Genomic DNA, 18,472 nt, shown 5'->3' with positions numbered 1-18,472 from the left:
ACCATGAGATGTACGCCCGATGTATATCTAGTGATGTAAAAGGGGTTTTTTGTACCCATTTCTCCGGTCACGACTCTGGGTTGCGCGTACCTTATCCTTGCTATCACGAGAATATGGTTGGTTTTGACGGTCTCTGCGGTGGTCTCCATTTGATCGTCGCTCGACGCGGTCCGGACTAGCTTCCGTCTTGAGTGGCTCTTCATCTTCATCTAGCCTGATCTGGGCCAGAGCCTTAGCTTGTACATCCTTGTAAGTTTAGCTGGGATATTTTTATCTCTCGGTATATCTCACTTCCTCAAATAAGTCCCCGTCGAAAGGCTTGGACAGAGGTGGCAACGTCGCAATTCCGGATTGACACTTTTTCCTTGTTGTATTTGTTCAAATACTTGGGGAGTGTCCCGTTGGATCTGTAGATGACATAATATAGGTCGCTGGACTGTTTTTCCAGGCTCCGACTCCTAGCTAATTTGATCTTTAAGGAGTTCACTAGGCCAGAGAAGGAAGAGATTGACGTGTGGTGTAAGTGCATAAACCACGTTAGGGTTGGGCCCGTGAGGGGAGTGCAAAAGCTCTTGCAATTGATTGCCTCCCAATCTTTCTTGGAAACAAAGATAGTCATGAGTTTCTACTTGTATAAAGCTACATGCTCTTCGGGGTCGGTTGTGCCATCATAGTAGGCCATGCTAAGCATGTGGATTTTCTGCGAATGTCCACAATGGTGATGTCCGCTAAGTAGGAGGATTCCTTAAAGTTGTCAAGGGCCTCTCTCTCGATTGGGGTCAGGACTCGTGGGATTTTCGCAAATCGTTGGTCAAGCGCCTTCAATTAATCCCCCAAGGCATGTTTCACCAAGGCTTTCACTCGTGCGCTCGGGTCATCCATGAATCTTGTCAACCGATCCGTTTCCGCCGCATGGACGTTACATGGAATGACATGACGTTGCATGCCGGTTCTGGGTTGGGTGAGTGTCCTAGTAACCCCTTGTGGTGTCATGACTACGTCCTCGAGGTTCAGGCGAACACGAACATTTCCGAGATTTTCTTTGAGTCAGGATTGGAATGTATTTGATATAGACGCGTGCACCTGCATATTTAAGGAAGCGTTCTCTCTTGCCAAGTTGTCGTTTTTGGCAGCGAGAGTCTCGCTAAGTTCTTGATGACGTTGATCGTTGGTCCGCTATCTCTTATGGAAGGGTTTCCATGACTTGGTTCATCTAGCGCATCTGGGCACTTCGTCGGGTGTGATTTATATGGAGGGGAGCTCGTCTTGTGGGCTACAACTGGCATCGTCCTCCTACTGATGGTACCATCGTTGGGCGGCGCTGGAATGCTCATGACTGTTGGTGCGAAAAAGAGTTATTAGTGGGTACAAAACCGATTGAAGGCCCTTCGTTGGGTGCCAAATTGTTTTGGCAAAAACAACTCGATGAGACCAAATTTTCTTATTACGGGAAAAACAAAACAGACTTACCCTCATCTTGCGATCACTCAATCACAAACAGTAATAGATAGCAAATATGAGAACAAATAGAAATCGAGATTGTATTATGTTTTTAGAACGAGAGTCTTGTTTGTGTTACAAGGATTTTGACATGGTATTTATACAAAGGAGATTTTGCGGATCATGTCCGGGTCATCGTGTGCGAAGATCTCGGAGTCTGGCAAGCGTTACTCCGCCAATGTCTACAAAATTTAATGCTTGATGCCCAGTGATTTTTGGAACCGCTCAGGAGCTTGTTACACTCTTTGCTAGACCAAAGTTGGACTGATCTTGGGGTGCCCAAAATCGGAGCCCAACGGATAATATTGTTGACTCTCCTGCAAAAGATTAAGTCACGAGTTAACACATAGTCAAGGATGGAAACTAGAGCAAGCCCTCCACACAACACATTGGTGAACTGCTCACGCGTCCCAAGATCATAATATCCACTATAAATAGAGTAGGCTCGACAAAATGAAAGTATTGATCGTGAACAACTTAGTCTAACTAAAATAAGACTAAGAACTAATAAACACTTCAATTCCAAAACGTTGGTTGATTTGATTTCTCTTGAGACTTACAACAACTAGGTGAACACATAGTTCTTAGTTTCTCTCAACTCTCTTGGCTATTGCCTAAGCTTTAAATCAAGATGAACTCTCTCTCTCTAGTTCGACAACCACTGTATAAGGATAATAAACTAAACTACTTATACTATGGCATAATCATCGGGAACTAATTACCTAAAAGCAAGTGAATAATAATAAATAAAGTATTAAATCTAAACTAGTCAAATATAATGACAAACTAGCTTGAACTGTTAAGATCTCGAATATGGTAAATCTCTTGGTGAATCAACTCTTTCCTTATTTAGGTCTCTTTCCTTCTTTAGCTTCAAGGAAGATTTATTTCCATAAATACGTAATATTATAGAGATGAAAAATGAAGTAGATTTCGATTCCCCTTTAATCAATGAACAAGTAATAAGCATCACCCTTTAACTCCATATGTTCTAGTTCCCCCTAAATTAAATAACTCCTATGCTTGTAATATTCCCCCTTTTGACATCATGTAAAAAGGAATGTGCGATATTAATCAAGGGAAACCGAATGTAGCACGTGCGTGCCTTATAGAGGAATGAGTAAGTGATACGAAAGAAAACGAAATAAGTTTAGCCCTATCTCAGTACGCACTAGAGCATGCAGATAAGTGAACAAAAATCTAGCAATTCATTGATAAAATAAGAGCACACAGAAAAGCAGCCAAAAAAGAGCAAAAAAATGACAAGAATTTTTAGAGGAGTTTTGGATTTCTAAGGAGCTCTAAGAGAACTGAGACCACAGCTACTCCCACTGGTAATAATCCTGGTAGTCGTCCCCGCAAGTCTCTTGCACGGGTCCGATCATGAGTGCCTTAACATGATGAACATGCCAGTCGATCAAGCGCTTAAGCCCTAAAAGGTGTCGATTTGTCTGAAGTACAACATTTAAGGTACGACGCTGAATTTCTTCTGAGCTCATGTTCAGCGGCAGCAGGGGCTTAGACTCCTTCAAGGGGCTCTTCATTCTGCGAGGTCTGGATTCAAATTTGGGAGGGGCTGAGGTTTCAGGCTTTGTTTTGGGGTAAGGCTTAGAGTCAGTTCTAGTAGTGGAGCCAAGGAGGAGCTTTTCAACGGGCGCATCCATACTAGCGTGCTTGAATAGCCGGCACAGCCATGTTTCAGTGATTATACTCTCACAGGGCGTTTCCTTGGTCGGCTTGTAGATCCTCATCTTTAGCATGAGCTTCTTGACGATATGGGGGTAGGGAAGCACGTGGTTCTTATGCATCTTCGCCGTCAGCATGTGGGAGAGGATGAGTCGCTGCGTGTCTATTAGACTCCCTTCGATGACTTCTCGCAGGAGACACGCGTTAGCGATGGTGACGGTATCGCGCTTCTCTTGGAGAGGGATGATATTGTTCAATGTGACATAGTGGATGAGCTTTGTGCTGAAGCTCACCATGTGCGTCTTGATATCATTAGGACGCAACTTCCCCACCAGCAGTTCCAGCTTCTAGCCCTTTCCAGAGGGCCAGTTCTTCTTTGGAAGCAACACGTACCCTTCGCCCGTTGGAAGATCGAGAACCTTTGCCATAAGCTTGACGTTCAGCGTCTTGGGATCGTCTCCCCAAGAAATGTGCGCCACATAGTAGAGATGGCCTGTGCTAGGGGTTATAATGGAGAAAGCGATGTAGAACTTGCGCACTTCATCGTAGTCGACGGCAAAGGGCTCCACCTCGAGCTCTGACTAGCGAGTGCGCTCGAGGGAGGCGACGACAGCGGCGAAATCGAACTCTACACGGCTGAGGCTGGACCAGATCCCTGGCCAATGATTAGAGACTCGATGACGAATCAAGTCAAGAAGTTTCCGTGAGAAGGTGGGAGACTGAGGGACTCGTCGCTTTGAGGCAGGGCGATCGTCTTCTGGTGTTTCTGTGTGGTGGAGGAGGGCGTGATGGCTAGGGCTCGTTTGAGGGAGGTCTGAGGCGGTGGAGAAGGAGGAGGAGTGAGAGCGAGGGTAGTAGATGTGATGTCTGGCTGGTGATGGGTGGATTCATCATGTTTGGAGGCGGAGGGAGTGTGCTTGGTGGAGTTGGTGGAGGATACCGGGTGAAATGATGGGAGTTGTTTGGTCTTCCTCCATGGGCACTAGAGAGGTGGAGTGAGACGTAGGAGAGGGTTAAGGGATAGGCACTTTCTTGGGTATCGGGGAGAGGGGCTTTGGTGGTGCTGTGTCAGGGAGAGCTGGAGTTGTAGAGGAGGAGGGAGCAACAGAGGCGGCTGCTTTGGAGATCTCCATGAACTCCTGGAATTTTAGGAACGCATCCCATTTCTCGTCGTCGATGTTTATTGGGTTTGCCATTTCTTGTGTTTGTGAGAGGAGAAGTTGGGAAGTAGAGAAAGGGAGAATGGTGAAGAGTAGCATGGTATGAGAGCTGAGTGCTTGGTTTTTAAGAAGAGTGAATAGTTGCAGAGGTGGTGAAGGGGGGCTGAATCTGGTCGAAGGGGCTATTTATGGAGAGGTCGAACGGTCGAATCACAATTACCTTAAATCAGATTTTGAACGGAGCCTTATTTATTGCAGACGCAATTGATCGTCGGTATGTTGGCGAGTAATGAGTGCCTAGAAGATAGTCGACCATTGAGATGCTCGATCAATAAGATTCTATTGGTCCCTATACTCATTTCCTGAAATTATCTGCGCTTCACTCTAATCTGTGTTACTCGGTCCCCAAGGACATGTCATTCAAAAACTGCGCTTGTGATCTCTTCTACTTACTCGGTCCCCTTACTAGGACGCGTTGTGTCTCAGTTCACATTCTCAGTAGGATAAATCAACTCGCTTAAGCACATAATAATCTCACACACACAAAGGGACATAAAAGCTCTTTTAAATATAAGAAGTGCTAAGCATATATGGGTAGGCTTTTTGTCATATCAAGGAATATTCCCAATTGTGGCTTATATGGTCATAAGGAACGTAACATTAAGATCAAGGCTAAGGGACTGGCCAATAAGCACGAATCATATCTGGGGGGCTTGATTATTTGGTTAAGAAGCGATCATCATGCATATATATAAGGGCTTCAAAATGAATAACATGTAAATGGATCAAGTTTTAGCAAGTAATAGTGCAATCCTAGAGAGGGCCTAACTAAGCATTTATCATTTAGCATAACACAGAGCATGCAAAGGAAGAATACCCCTAAGAGTATAGGCTAGGTACGCACACGTATTAGTCCTCGGTTCCCAAGATTAAAAAGAGCACTGAATTTACACAAGATTAAGGGAGAAGGCTTACGTGCAATGAGATGCTTAATGAAAGGGGATCAAGCCCAGGTGAAGTCTTAGCTTGATGAACGGTTCGTTGTTCAAGCCTTGGTGAAAATGTCTGCTATTTGATCCTCAGTTCTACAATGGGTGAGCTCGATGTGCTTCTTCTCCACATTATCTCGAAGGAAGTGAAGACGCACGTCAATGTGCTTGGTTCGAGAGTGGTGCACATGATTCTTTGGGATGTTGATCGCGCTTGTGTTGTCACACCTTATTTCAATCGAGCCCATCCAGATTCCGAAGTCAGTGAGTTGTTGCTTGATCCATAGGAGTTGAGCACAACAAGAAGCGGCTGTTATGCATTCATCCTCGGTGGTGGACACAGCTACTGAGTTCTGTTTATGAGAGCCCCATGAAACGAGACAAGGGCTTAGAAATTGTGCCATAATTGAGGTACTCTTTCGATCAACAAGATATCCTGCATAGTCAGCATCTGTGTATCCAACAAAGTTAAAATCGCAGTTCTTAGGGTACCATAAACAAAGATTATCTGTCCATTTTAGATAACGAAGGATACGCTTGATGATGGCGACGTGCGACTCCCTTGGATCACATTGGAAACGTGCACACAAGCTCACTGCAAAAACAATATCGGGCCTAGAGGCAGTTAAGTACATTAAAGATCCTATCATACCTCTATAGAGTGTTTCATTCGTCTTGGGGCCGTTAAGGTCTGCGTCTAAATTAGTGCATGTGGACACTAGAGTGTGAAGGGGCTTGCTATTGTCCATTCCAAACTTCTTTATGATCTCATTTAGATACTTTTGTTGATGAATTTGAATGCCTTCAGCCTTTTGCACCACTTGCAGTTCAAGGAAAAAGTTGAGTTCCCCTATCATGCTCATGTTGAGCTTTCTACTCATCACGTCTTTGAATTTCTCTACAAGCGACATGTTAGTTGAACCAAAAATAATATCATCAACATACCTGAACCACTAGGATGTCGCCTTCATGTTCCTGGATGAAGAGCGTCTTGTCGATTTTTCCACTCTTGTAGTTGTTAGCGAGGAGGTACTCAGAGAGCCACTCATACCATGCCCTTGGTGCTTGCTTTAACCAATAGAGGGCCTTGTCTAGGAAATAAACGTCCTCTGGGTGATTCGAGTCTTCAAAGCCTGGAGGCTGCTTCACGTACACTTCTTCATTGAGCACACCATTGAGAAAAGCCGTCTTCACATCCATTTGAAAGATCCTGAAGCCCTTGTGCGAAGTGAAGGCAATAAGAAGTCGAATGGCCTATAATCGTCATAATCGATCCCTTCTTGTTGATTGTACCCCTGTGCTACTAAGTGTGCTTTGTTTTTGACCACATATCCTGAATCATCGAGCTTGTTGCAAAAGACTCTACGAGTGTCAATGATGGTGCGATTGAAGGGCTTTGGAGCAAGGCGCCAGATTTTGTTTCGCTCGACTCATGAAGCTCTTCTTGCATGGCATCCACCAAATCTGGATGGAGTATGGCTTCTTTGATATTCTTAGGCTCAGTGAGAGAGGCGAAGGTGTTGAAGGCACAAAGGATGGTTTCCTCAGTTCTTTCATCAAGTGCTTCAACGATTGTCTCTGGAGGAGCTTGTCGAGCTACATGAGAGCGAGTGTGAATCCCATAATGGACTGGGGTGATTATGTTCGTTGGAGGATGAGCACCTTGTTGTTGAAGAGCTCTAGTGGGAGGCTCTGTGTTCTGATCAATGTTTGAGGTAGTAGGCCCTTAGTTATCACTATCTGAGTCAGGGCCTGAGGGAACTGAGGCTATATAAGGAGGGGCGAGTGGGTTTAAGGCTTTCTGAGGAGGTGCTTAATCGATATCTGAAGGGGCTTCAAAGGAGGCGACTTCTGGGAATGGATCGGAAGTGTTTGTCGAGGAATTGAGGAAAGCGATTTCATCAAACACTATGTGTATGCTCTTCTCGAAGGTTCTTGTTCTTTGTTTGAAGACCTTGTACGCTTTGCTTGCTGGGACATAAATATCTTTCCCCTTGTTCAGTAGGTAGCACTTGCATCCAAATACCCTAAAATGAGATATTCTTGGAGGATATCCCTTGATTAGCTCATAGGGAGTCTTGCCTAGAGAAGGGGGTAAAAGAGCTCTGTTGGTGATGTAGCATGCAGTGTTTGCCGCTTCATCCCATAAAGAGGGAGTGACACAACTTTGAAGAAGCATGGTGCGTGCCATCTCTACTAGTGTTCAATTATTTCTTTCAACCACTCCGTTTTGTTGTGGTGTCCTAGGAGCTGAGAATTTGAGAGCAATTCCTCTTTCAACGATGTAGCTCAGCATCTCTCCATTCTCAAATTCAGTTCCATGATCAGATCTTATAGAGAGCACCTTCAGAGATAGAGAATTCTCGAGTAGGGCGATCAGCTCTATGAAGCGCGAAGAGGCTTGATCCTTGGAGCGTGGGAATAAGGTCCACGTGAACCTAGAGTAGTCATCAACGATCACAAATATATAACGTTCTCCACCAAGACTTTAAACGCGCATTTTTGCCACAGAGGTCCATATGAAGAAGCTCAAGGGGCTTCTTTGTTGTGACGTTCTGCTTGTCTTTGAATGAGGTTCGGACATGTTTACCCTTAACACAATTAGCACAGTGTGTCAAGTTTTCTATCTTCATGAGAGGTAGACCACGAACTAGCTCTTTTGCATGCAGCTTATGTTGAAGATGAAGATTTTTGTGACCTATTCGTTGATGCCATAATTCTGTTTGATCTTCAATAGTGGCGAGACAAAGGTGACCTTTTGGGATGAAGCTGGAGTCGAAGATATAAGTGTTGTTGACTCGCTTCCCCCTTAAGATGATCTCCCCAATAGCATTTCTCACAAGGCACTTAGAGGTAGTGAAGGTCACTTCGTTTGGTCCCTCATCACAGAGTTGAGCTACGCTTAAGACGTTGTAACGAAGGCTCCCCACAAAGTTCACCATTTGGATCTCTATCTTGTTATTTAGATGAACCTTTCCGTGTCCAGTGATTTCTCTATCTCTCTTGTCGCCAAACGATACGCTTCCACCATCATATACTTGAAAAATTCTTAATCTCTCCTTGCCTTCATTCATGTGACATGAGCATCCACTGTCTATGTACCATTTTCTCTCGCTGCTCAAGTTTTCCTGTAAATAAGCAATCAAACTTTTGGAACCCATTGAAGCTCAGCTTTTCTGGGTGGATTAGTTTTCTGGATAGTATAAGGAGAAGTACTACGATCGAGCCTTTCGCCTTTAGATGAGGAGGCAGTCACTAGGTAAGAATCCTCATTCAAGCTACTCACTTCGCATGTAGCGCGAGTGGGTGACTTGTATGCCTTTTTACTTAGTGCTTGCTTCTTCTTGCAATAGTGTATAGTGTGACCATTGTTACCACAGAACCTGCACCATTCGTTGTACTTCACATAACCATATTTCCCTTTCCAGGTCTTAAGGGCTTCCTATCCTTAATCTTAGGATCTATTATGTTTGTGTCCTTCCCTTGAAACCAGTGATTGTCATCCCATACTAGTTGTTCAAGTACCTTAACATTTTTCTCTAAAAATTCATTCTTGCTTCTACATACTTGAAGGGCCTTGTCTAAGGTTTCAGCTTTTTCACTTAATTCTCTGGTGAGCTTTTCACTAGCACTCGAGCACTTGGAGGAGTCTATGTCATATCCTAATCCAGGTCTAGCTTTTATAAAGACAATTTGATTCACGATTCTCTCATTAACAGATTTAGTTAATTCGGTGATCTTAGTAAGAATTATCCCTAAGTCGCTTTCTACCTTGAGTCCTAGGTCCTTTAACGATCCCCCTTGAGGTTGCTTACCCTTGCAGCCCTCGCAGGATTTTGTCATCAGACTCAGTTCCCTAGATTTTACTAAGGCCTTTTCTTTCTCAGCTAACCTAGTGGATAGGTAAAGATATTCACTACGTAGTTCAGCAACTTCCTCTTCATATTCAGTGACTTGAGAATCTAAGGCTTTAGTGTCCTGTAGTAGCCCCTTAATCATATTAATAAGGTCTTTCTTTTCAAGCATATTCAAGCGATTAGGAAAGGAGTCATGAGTTTTTACCTCAGAGGTGAGAGCCTCTGCATTGGCCATGAGACATTTGCCTTGGAATCCTTCGTGAAGGTCAGCTTCATCATATTCTTCTTCTAGGCTAAGAAAAGTGCCTTCTTCTCAGTAGCCTCTACCTTTGGGTTAGTGCACGTCTTGGCGGGATGGCCCTTTTCTTGTTAGTTATATCATGTATACTCCTTGAGATCGCGCTTGGCTGAAGATGATGCTTCACCTGGTCCAGCTCTCTTCTTGAACCATTTCTTAACTATCTTAGTCATAAGGGCGACTTCTGTATCATCGTCCTCATCTTCTTTACCGTCATTGATGTCCATCTTTACAATCACCTTCGTGAGCTTCAGTGTTGTTCCAGTGGCTTCTTTTATCTTGAGCCCTTTAGCGAATCAGCGTTCTCTTGGTCGATGAACTTGCCAAATATGTCTACGATTGAAAGCTTCTTGCAATCTGGCGACATGAGTGCGATTCTCTGAGTGAGCTCGAATTTATCGCTCATAGCGTAGATGACAGCCATTGTCTGCTCATGGTGAAGCGCGATTGACAGGCCGACACGCTTTCCACAGGGAGTTGTTTGAAGGATTGAAACTCCTTTTGAAGCATGAACTTTCTTGTGTCCTTCTGATCTTTGCTTCCTCTGTGTATGGAGATGATAGCTTCCCACATGTCTTTGGCAGTTTGAATGCCAATGACCTTGTCAATGTCCGTGCGAGAGAGTCCTCATAGAATCAGTTGTCGATCTTTTGAATTCTTCTCCATCTTGGTGTAGTGCTCTGGTTGCCAATCCTTTCTATCCTTCAGTTCTGGGAGCACTTCGTCATCAAGTTCGATGATTTTCCAGCATTGGTAGTCTTGGGTTTGGGTGAAAGTCGTGTGAACTCCCAACCACCAATCAAGTTCTCCTTCTCGAAGCTGGTGAGGTTTGTTGAGGGAGATGCCGAGGTTGAACTCTGAGTTCTTCATTGCAGTAGTGGAATTGGATCCTGCTCCGATACCAATTTTGGATTGTGAAGAACTTAGTCAAACTAAAGATAGGATCTTTTGTGCGGAATATAAGACTAAGAACTAATAAAAAATTCAGTTCCAAAACGTTGTTTGATTTGATTTCTCTTGAGACTTACAACAACTAGGCGAACACACAGTTCTTAGTTTCTCTCAACTCTCCTATCTATTGCCTAAGCTCTAAATCAAGATGAACTCTCTCTCTCTAGTTCGACAACCACAGTATAAGGATAATAAACTAAACTACTTATACTATGTCATAATCACCGGGAACTAATTACCTAAAAGCAAGTGAATAATAATAAATAAAGTATTAAATCTAAACTAGCCAAATATAATGACAAACTAGCTTGAAATGTTAAGATCTCGAATCTGGTAAATCTCTTGGCAAATCAACTCTTTCCTTATTTAGCTCTCTTTCCTTCTTTAGCTTCGAGGAAGATTTCTTTCCATAAATACGCGCTCGGTCCCCTTGAGCGTCTTCGGTCCCCTTGAGTGCGTCGTCCTTGTGTAGCGTTTTACTTTGTGCAGCTCGATCCTTCACTCTCATTGTCCGTTCCCCTTCAGTATCCTTCGATTACCTTGCTCCTAGTTAAGCGCCTTGAGCGCTAGTCTTCTCGCTGAACTCGCTCTTGTCTCTTCTCTTAAGCTCGTTGCTTTCCACGCTTTAGTTTCCTTAGTAACTCAAAGGCCTATCGATTTCCTGCGATATCTCACTCAATACACTTATTAGTTCATAAGGTAGTTTTTATCATTAAAACTAAGGCATTATCAGTTGTACGAACTAAGGGGCTAGTTCATACAACTACAGAAAGAAGATTGGGTTCCTCGAGGGCCGACAGGTCGGGGGAGGTCAACGTATTGGTTTTCCATTAGGCTAGGGGTAATCTTCATTTTACCCATTTTTTTCTTAGCTAAGAAATTCTGCCTCCCTTATAAATTCGTCAATAAAGCTTCAATAAATATAGAAAGCCGAGCTTCGACGTATCTTGTCTCGGAAATGGGAAATAGGGCATTAATTTATTGTCAAGGTTTGTGTGAACAATCTATCATCTCATTACTCATCTCGACTCTGGATTATAATTTATCTCGTGTCGTTCTAGCTATGTCGACATCAATCTTGAGCCACGAATCCTTCCTAGATCCCTCTCCCACAAGTCTAAGATGTAAATTTTTATCAATTCGTATCAATTTTTCAGAGGTACGATGTGTGGTAGATTTTTCTCTTGTTTATCCTAACTTAGGTGATTGTTTATCATTTGTTTGAAAACTGAAGTAAGAAGTTATGAATATCTACTTGTTCCATTAGATAGTTTTCTATGAATGTTATTATTTGATTGGTTTGACTCGAAAGTTTCGTGAAGTTTAGTTAATATTTCATCTTTTTGCTTTATTTTCAAATTGTTGTGTTAAAATGGTTTTTATCCTAAGGAAAGAAGTTTTTGAAAATTTTAATGTTTCTGCGAACATTTTCACATGTAAGAGCCAATTATTTTATAACTCCAAATCATTTATATTAACATTGTGTAGGAAGGTTCTAACAGCCAAGCAGTTTCATATTTAAAAGTGATTCTAAGTAGTTTTAGCTGACACCTAAAACGAAAGATATTAGAGGTCAAAAGTGGTGAACTAATGATGTGAGACAGAAATTTTGAGAAAAGTCAATTAGATCAGATTTTGACAAGGACAAGTGAGTTCGAAAATTAAACAGCCTGTTCAGGCACTCTTTTGTGGAAGCACGTACGATATATATATCCATGAATGCAGCAATAAGCTAGGCCACATACTAAAGCGATTAGAATTACAAAAAATGGCTAGTATTCTGTCTGGACTATTTCCTCTTTTTCTCTTCGTTTTCTTCCTTTACAAATGGGTTAGCAGTAGAAAACCCAAAAACCTTCCACCATCACCACCAAAGCTTCCAATAATTGGAAACCTCCATCAAATGGGGAAGCACACTCACCGCACACTTCTCGCCCTATCCCAAAAATATGGCGCTCCTGATATCATGTTCTTACAGCTAGGGACGAAGCCCAGTGTAGTAATTTCATCGGCGAAAGCTGCCTCCTATGCTTTCAAAACCCATGATGCTTCTTTCTCAGAGAGGCCTCAATTAGCAATAGCGAAGCTTTTTAATTACGGGTGCAAAGACATGATCTTTGCACCCTACGGGGACCACTGGAGACGCCTTAAAAGTATTTGCACCCTACAACTCTTCACGAGCAGTAGGGTGAAATCCTTTAGAAGAGTTCGAGAAGAAGAGTTGGATCTAATGATCCAAGCCATCAAGGAAAACTCCAAGCAATTGGTTAACCTTACTTCTTTGTTCTCCTCACTAACCAATGATATCGTATGTAGGACCGCGTTTGGGAGGAAATACAGGGTAGATGAACAAGGGCAAGGGATCGACTTTGATCGCCTTATCAAGGGTTTTATTGACTTTTTCGGACGTCAAAATGTGGAGGATGTTCTTCCATGGATGTCTTGGATTAATCGGTTCAATGGATTCAATGCCAAGGCAAGGGAAGTAAGTGAGGTCCTTGATCCCTTTGTGGAAAGGATTGTTCATGATCATGCTACTAGGATGAAAGATAGGCTCCGTTCCTCCACGATTGACGATGATGACACCACAATCAAAGACTTTGTGGACATATTGCTGGAATCGTATCAAACGGATGGCGGTGCCAAATATGCGCCTGATGCTCATCTGGTTATTAAAGCGCTCTTAGTGGTATGATTAACGCTCTTTATAACTCATTTTCAATAAACTATTTTATATGTCGACGACCAGTAGCTCAAAATGAAACTAGACTTCAATGTAAGCAAACAATTACTATCAACTAAAAACGTTGAAACTTCTGATTCGTGGGTCCATAATCAAGAAGCCTATATTTTCTTCTTTGAAATTAAATAATTATTTCTTGACATCACATAATTATTGTTTATTGTTTCACAATGAAATCTCGTGTAACGTTAACGTACACCTAATCTATCAATCCATCAATCAATAATTATTAGTAAAATAAATTTTTTCTTTCCCACATGTCATTCATACACATAAATAATATAATCAATTTTATTTTCTTATCTACTTAATCATTCTTCTATATTTTAGAAACTAGATTACGTATCCTATAAAATGTATCAGTATATATGCATGAGGATTATATAATGAACATTAATTTATTTATAGAAAACACTTCAAAATAAAAAATATTATGATGAAATAATATTTAATTTTGTTTACCATTTTTTCCAAAATTCTATAATATCTTTTCAATTACATGGTTATATTTTAAAATATATGTGAAAAAAACTATTTAATTATCATCATACAATGTGTTTATTAATTATATCCATATTTGATCCTTATTTCAAGTTCAAATTCATGTTTATCTGTTTCAATTGTATTATAAGATTCTGTGTAAAATACAGAAGAATATACTAGTCCTTCTACATAATATTAAAACAACATGAAAAACAGTCAATATGTTAAAACCACTCATTGAGCTGGACAAATGTCATCTTCCCTTTAATTTTGAACATTTTTTTACACAAGTCAATTTTTTGGAGCAATGTTATTTCCGGACTTTAACAACATGACATCCAACGTGATAAACATGTGATATAAATTATATATATTTTCATTACTATTATTTTTAGAATAACACTTGTCTAACATGCGTGTCATGGGCACAATTTGTTCAATAATTTAAAAATATATTATATTTATAATATTTATAATTAAATAATGCTAATAAAAATATATTAATATTGAGCCATAGTATAAGTAAATATCTTTCTCATATATAATAAATATGGAATTTTTATATAATATTTTTCATATAATTATGATTGCGTATTCTTTATTTTAGTTATTTCATATTATTTTTTATAAGATAACTTCATAAATAAATATAAAAGATATGTCAGATTTTTAATTATGCTAGATTTTTCATTGTATAAAATAGAAGATTTTGATCCAATTTAAGAATTATTGTATGTAAAGTTGGAAGTCACGTATCTATTGTTAAAAAAAACAATGCTCCTAAAATTTGACATGTGTAAAAAACTATACAGAATTAATGAGAGAACGACATGTGTGATGTGTCTAAATCAATGAAAGATTGTCACATAGGTTATTTTTTATGTTTCGTTAATATTATAGGGATAGATTTTTTATTCTTATCTGGAAACAAGAATGAACATGGACCATCCAAATTTATCTTCGTCGACCGCTGATAACCGGTGTTGGTCAATCATTGAGTAGTGTTGCTCGATGATTGACCGACATTAACAAAGTGTTGACCGATATTGACCATTTATCATTGAATGTACACTAATGTATAGAAATCATGCACTAATATACAAATGCAGATAAATTATGCATTTTATTACGAAACTCTTGTACCTTATGGTAACTTATGCACTTTTCAAAAGAACTCATGCACTCATAGACTTTTTAATAAAACCCATGCACTTTACGACAAAACTCATGTACTTTAATGTAAAACTCATGCACTTTATATAAACACCAATGCAATTTACTATAAAAGTCATGCACTATTCAGCAAATCTCAAGCACTTTGCATTAAAACTAGACCTGGCAAATGGGTCGGGGTCGGGTTTGTGTCGAGCTGGTTCGGGTTCAAATCGGGTTCAGGTTAACAGGTTGATAAAATTTCGTGTTGGTTGGTCAGGTCATGTCGGATTTCGGGTCGGGTCGGATTGACCCAGCGAGTCAAGAATGTGGCATTTAATATAAAAAATAGCTTTTTCTTGGGATAGAATAAATTTTTAATAATAAAATAATATTATTATATATTATTTTCAAAATAACTAAATAATATAATATTTTTCAAAAAAATCATGTCCAAATATTTTTTATTATAATGTCATGCATTATGTGAAACACATATTCAGGTCGGGTTCGGGTTAGGTCTCGTTCGACCCACCATATTTCGGGTTGGTTGGGTTTCGGGTCGATCAAGTTTTAGTGCCTCTTCGGGTCGGGTTGGGCTCTTAGCAATTGGGTTCGGGTAGGGTTGAGTTTTTCCAGGTCCAATTAAAACTCATTCACTTTACAATAAAAATAATGCACTTTTGAGAAAAACTCATGCACTTAAAACAAAACTCATTTACTTTATTGTAAAACTCAACACTTTTCAGAAAAAAAAACTCATGAACTTTACATAAAAAACATCTCATTTTAAACAAAGTCATGCACTTTACACTAATATTGGTATACTTTATCAAAAAAGTCATGAACTTTACGGTAAAAATTCATGCACTTTACATTAAAATTCAAGTATTTTCAGTAACAATGATGCACTCTATTGTAATCTCATGCACTTTTCTATAAAACTCATGCAAATTATATTAAAATTCATACACTTTTAACCAAACTCATTCAGTTTAAGGTAGAACTCGTAGACTTTATTGTAAAACTCGTGCACTTTTCAATAAAATTCATGTACTTTTCAACAAAATTGTTGCACTAATGAACAAAAATCATGCACCAATTAACATAAACAATGCATTAATGCCAACACTCAAACAAAGTACTAAAGCAAAGAATCCTTGCACCAATGCACATTAATAATGCACTACCTTAAAGAAATCATGCACTAATGCTAAAAACACTATCCATGTACTAATGAAATGACACCACACATGAATATTAACACACCAACCATTGACCGGTACTAACCGGCACTGGCCGACACTTACTTGCGTTGCCGGGCAGTGACATGAGTTGAACGGGCATTGACCGTTGCCATAAATGTTGAATATTTTAATATTTTTTAGATGAATTTTAAACAGTATCTTGTGTTGTGTAGAACGAAAAGTCATGTGCATTACAAAAAATCCAATATTATTATTTATATTTAATTATAAAGAAAAATGAGACACTATTTGTTATCTAGGAGACTTAATTTCTTTAATCTAATTAAATTTTTAAATTCAATGGATGAAAAAGAGTATTTATAATTTTGAAAGTAGAATTAACTCATAAAAACAAAAACTGAATAGTATACACTAAGATATTTAGTAAAACATCACTTGCCTAACTATTATATATAATAACTAGATAGATAGATGGTACAAAACCTATTATCCTTTCATGTTACTTTGGTAATATTTACATGAGTAATAGAAGGATGGGCATTAAAACTGTGTATTTTGTTATGTAACAGAACATCTTTGCAGCTGGTACCCACACACAAACCATAACAATGGAGTGGACATTTACAGAGTTATTAAGGCACCCAAAAGTAATGAAACGACTTCAACAAGAAATTAGAGATGTTGTAGGCGAGAAGGGGGCAGTATCAGAGGATGATTTAGAGAACTTGACATACCTCAAGGCCGTAATCAAGGAGATCTTCAGAGTCCATCCACCTGTGCCTGTGGTGGTCCCAAGACTATGTCGAGAAGATATCAAGTTAAGCGGCTATGACATCCCCGCAGGCACCCAAATCATATTCAACGTGTGGGCCATTGGGAGGGATTCAGCGTACTGGGATGACGTAGACGTTTTCAATCCAGAGAGGTTCTTGAACAGCGAGATAGACTACAAAGGGCAACATTTTGGATTACTTCCTTTTGGTGCCGGTAGAAGAGGATGTCCAGGGATATTATTCGCTACAACCAACATTGAGGTTGTGTTGGCAAATCTGGTGCACCAGTTTGATTGGTCGTTACCCGTTGGAGTTGAGAAGGAGTCACTGGATATGAGTGAGACGTCCGGAGGCATCCCGCACAAGAAAGAACCTGTCATTGTAATTGCTGTTCCAAGAGCATGAGTTGGCTAGAAATCAATCAGCTGAATTAAATAAAAGATATATCATGCAATATAAACTTATGATATGATGGAAAAGATTATTTTTTATAAAGTAAATGCAAGCAAACAGGGAATAAAATCCTAATGATATTCGTTGTAATAGATAATATCATGTGATATTGTAATGGTCTCACAAATAATAAAATAAAAACCGTGTTTTGTATATTCCTTGAAGTATCATTTTATCATAGTAGTTAAGCGGGTGATTCTGAATTCAAACTCAATTTTTTTTTTTTAATCCAAAGATATCGTTAATTCGGATAAAATATGAGCATACTAATGAAGGTATAGTAAATAATAGATTGACAGGTTATATAGTAAATAATAGATTGACAGGTTATATAAATAGACAAGCACACCGTAAAAACGATCATAATAAAGTAACAAATGAAGCAAATATCAAGGTCAAACCATACAAAACTTACATCAAACATTGCAACAACGATATAACATGAGATAATGAACTAGCGAGCCTTCTTCCCCCTTCTGATGTAGCTCCTTAGAGTTCTCGAATTCACCGACCACTTTTTGGTAGCATGAAGTCCAAGAACCACTTCTCTCCCTTCAGTCATGGCCATCTTTTCATTCGATTTGACCATAACCTCGGTAGAAGGAGGGGAGTCCTCCTCACTGTCCATACTCTTGCATCGGCAGCTGAACTGATCGAGTCATCATCACCATCATTTCCATCCTCACCCATGCAATTACGACCGCTCGTAATGGGGTCATCTTGTGTTGTGCTATCACCTTCACTAGGAGTCATGCCTGAGGACAATGGAGTGTCATCTTTATCAAGAGATTAACTCAGATTCCCACTCACTCGATGTACACTCGATGTACATCGCTCAAATCATGTTGCTTAGGAGATTTGTCTTTCATGTGATTCCTAACCCCATCATTACGGATAGAAGAAGTTAGATCATAAGATGTTGTGGCGTTGGAAGGCGGGACATCTTCTCGATGCCATCTCTCTTCAAGGAGACACCATCACCGGCCTCTTCAAACGCACTTCAAGAAACGGTCCTCGAGCCATTGGAACCATTTATCGTATTCAAACCAACAAGAACATTCTTCTCCAAGAAGGAACATCCATCATCATCGTGACCAAATGAACAACATTCTTTACTGTAGGTTTACTGGATAGATAGGATCGGATCGAGTATCTCTTATAAATAAGTAGCTTGATCGACTCGCTTAAGTGTTTTAAAGATATAAAAGTTGAAAACACA

At 39.9% G+C, this 18,472-nt stretch overlaps 1 protein-coding gene across 1 annotated transcript; it reads left to right on the top strand.

Annotated features, from left to right (window-relative positions):
- Positions 1-12,209: 12,209 nt before the first annotated feature.
- On the top strand, positions 12,210-17,205 carry LOC141250839 (uncharacterized). Its single transcript, XM_073670119.1, has 2 exons — positions 12,210-13,130; positions 16,597-17,205. The coding sequence occupies exons 1-2, from the start codon at positions 12,210-12,212 to the stop codon at positions 17,203-17,205; spliced, it is 1,530 nt and encodes a 509-aa protein (XP_073526220.1).
- Positions 17,206-18,472: the final 1,267 nt, after the last annotated feature.

This window comes from Phyllobates terribilis, unplaced genomic scaffold (genome assembly GCF_046119375.1).
Source record: "Phyllobates terribilis strain yellow unplaced genomic scaffold, ASM4611937v1 Scaffold_6235__1_contigs__length_45954, whole genome shotgun sequence".
Lineage (NCBI taxonomy): Eukaryota > Metazoa > Chordata > Amphibia > Anura > Dendrobatidae > Phyllobates > Phyllobates terribilis.
This window is presented reverse-complemented; position numbering and strand designations above follow the sequence as displayed.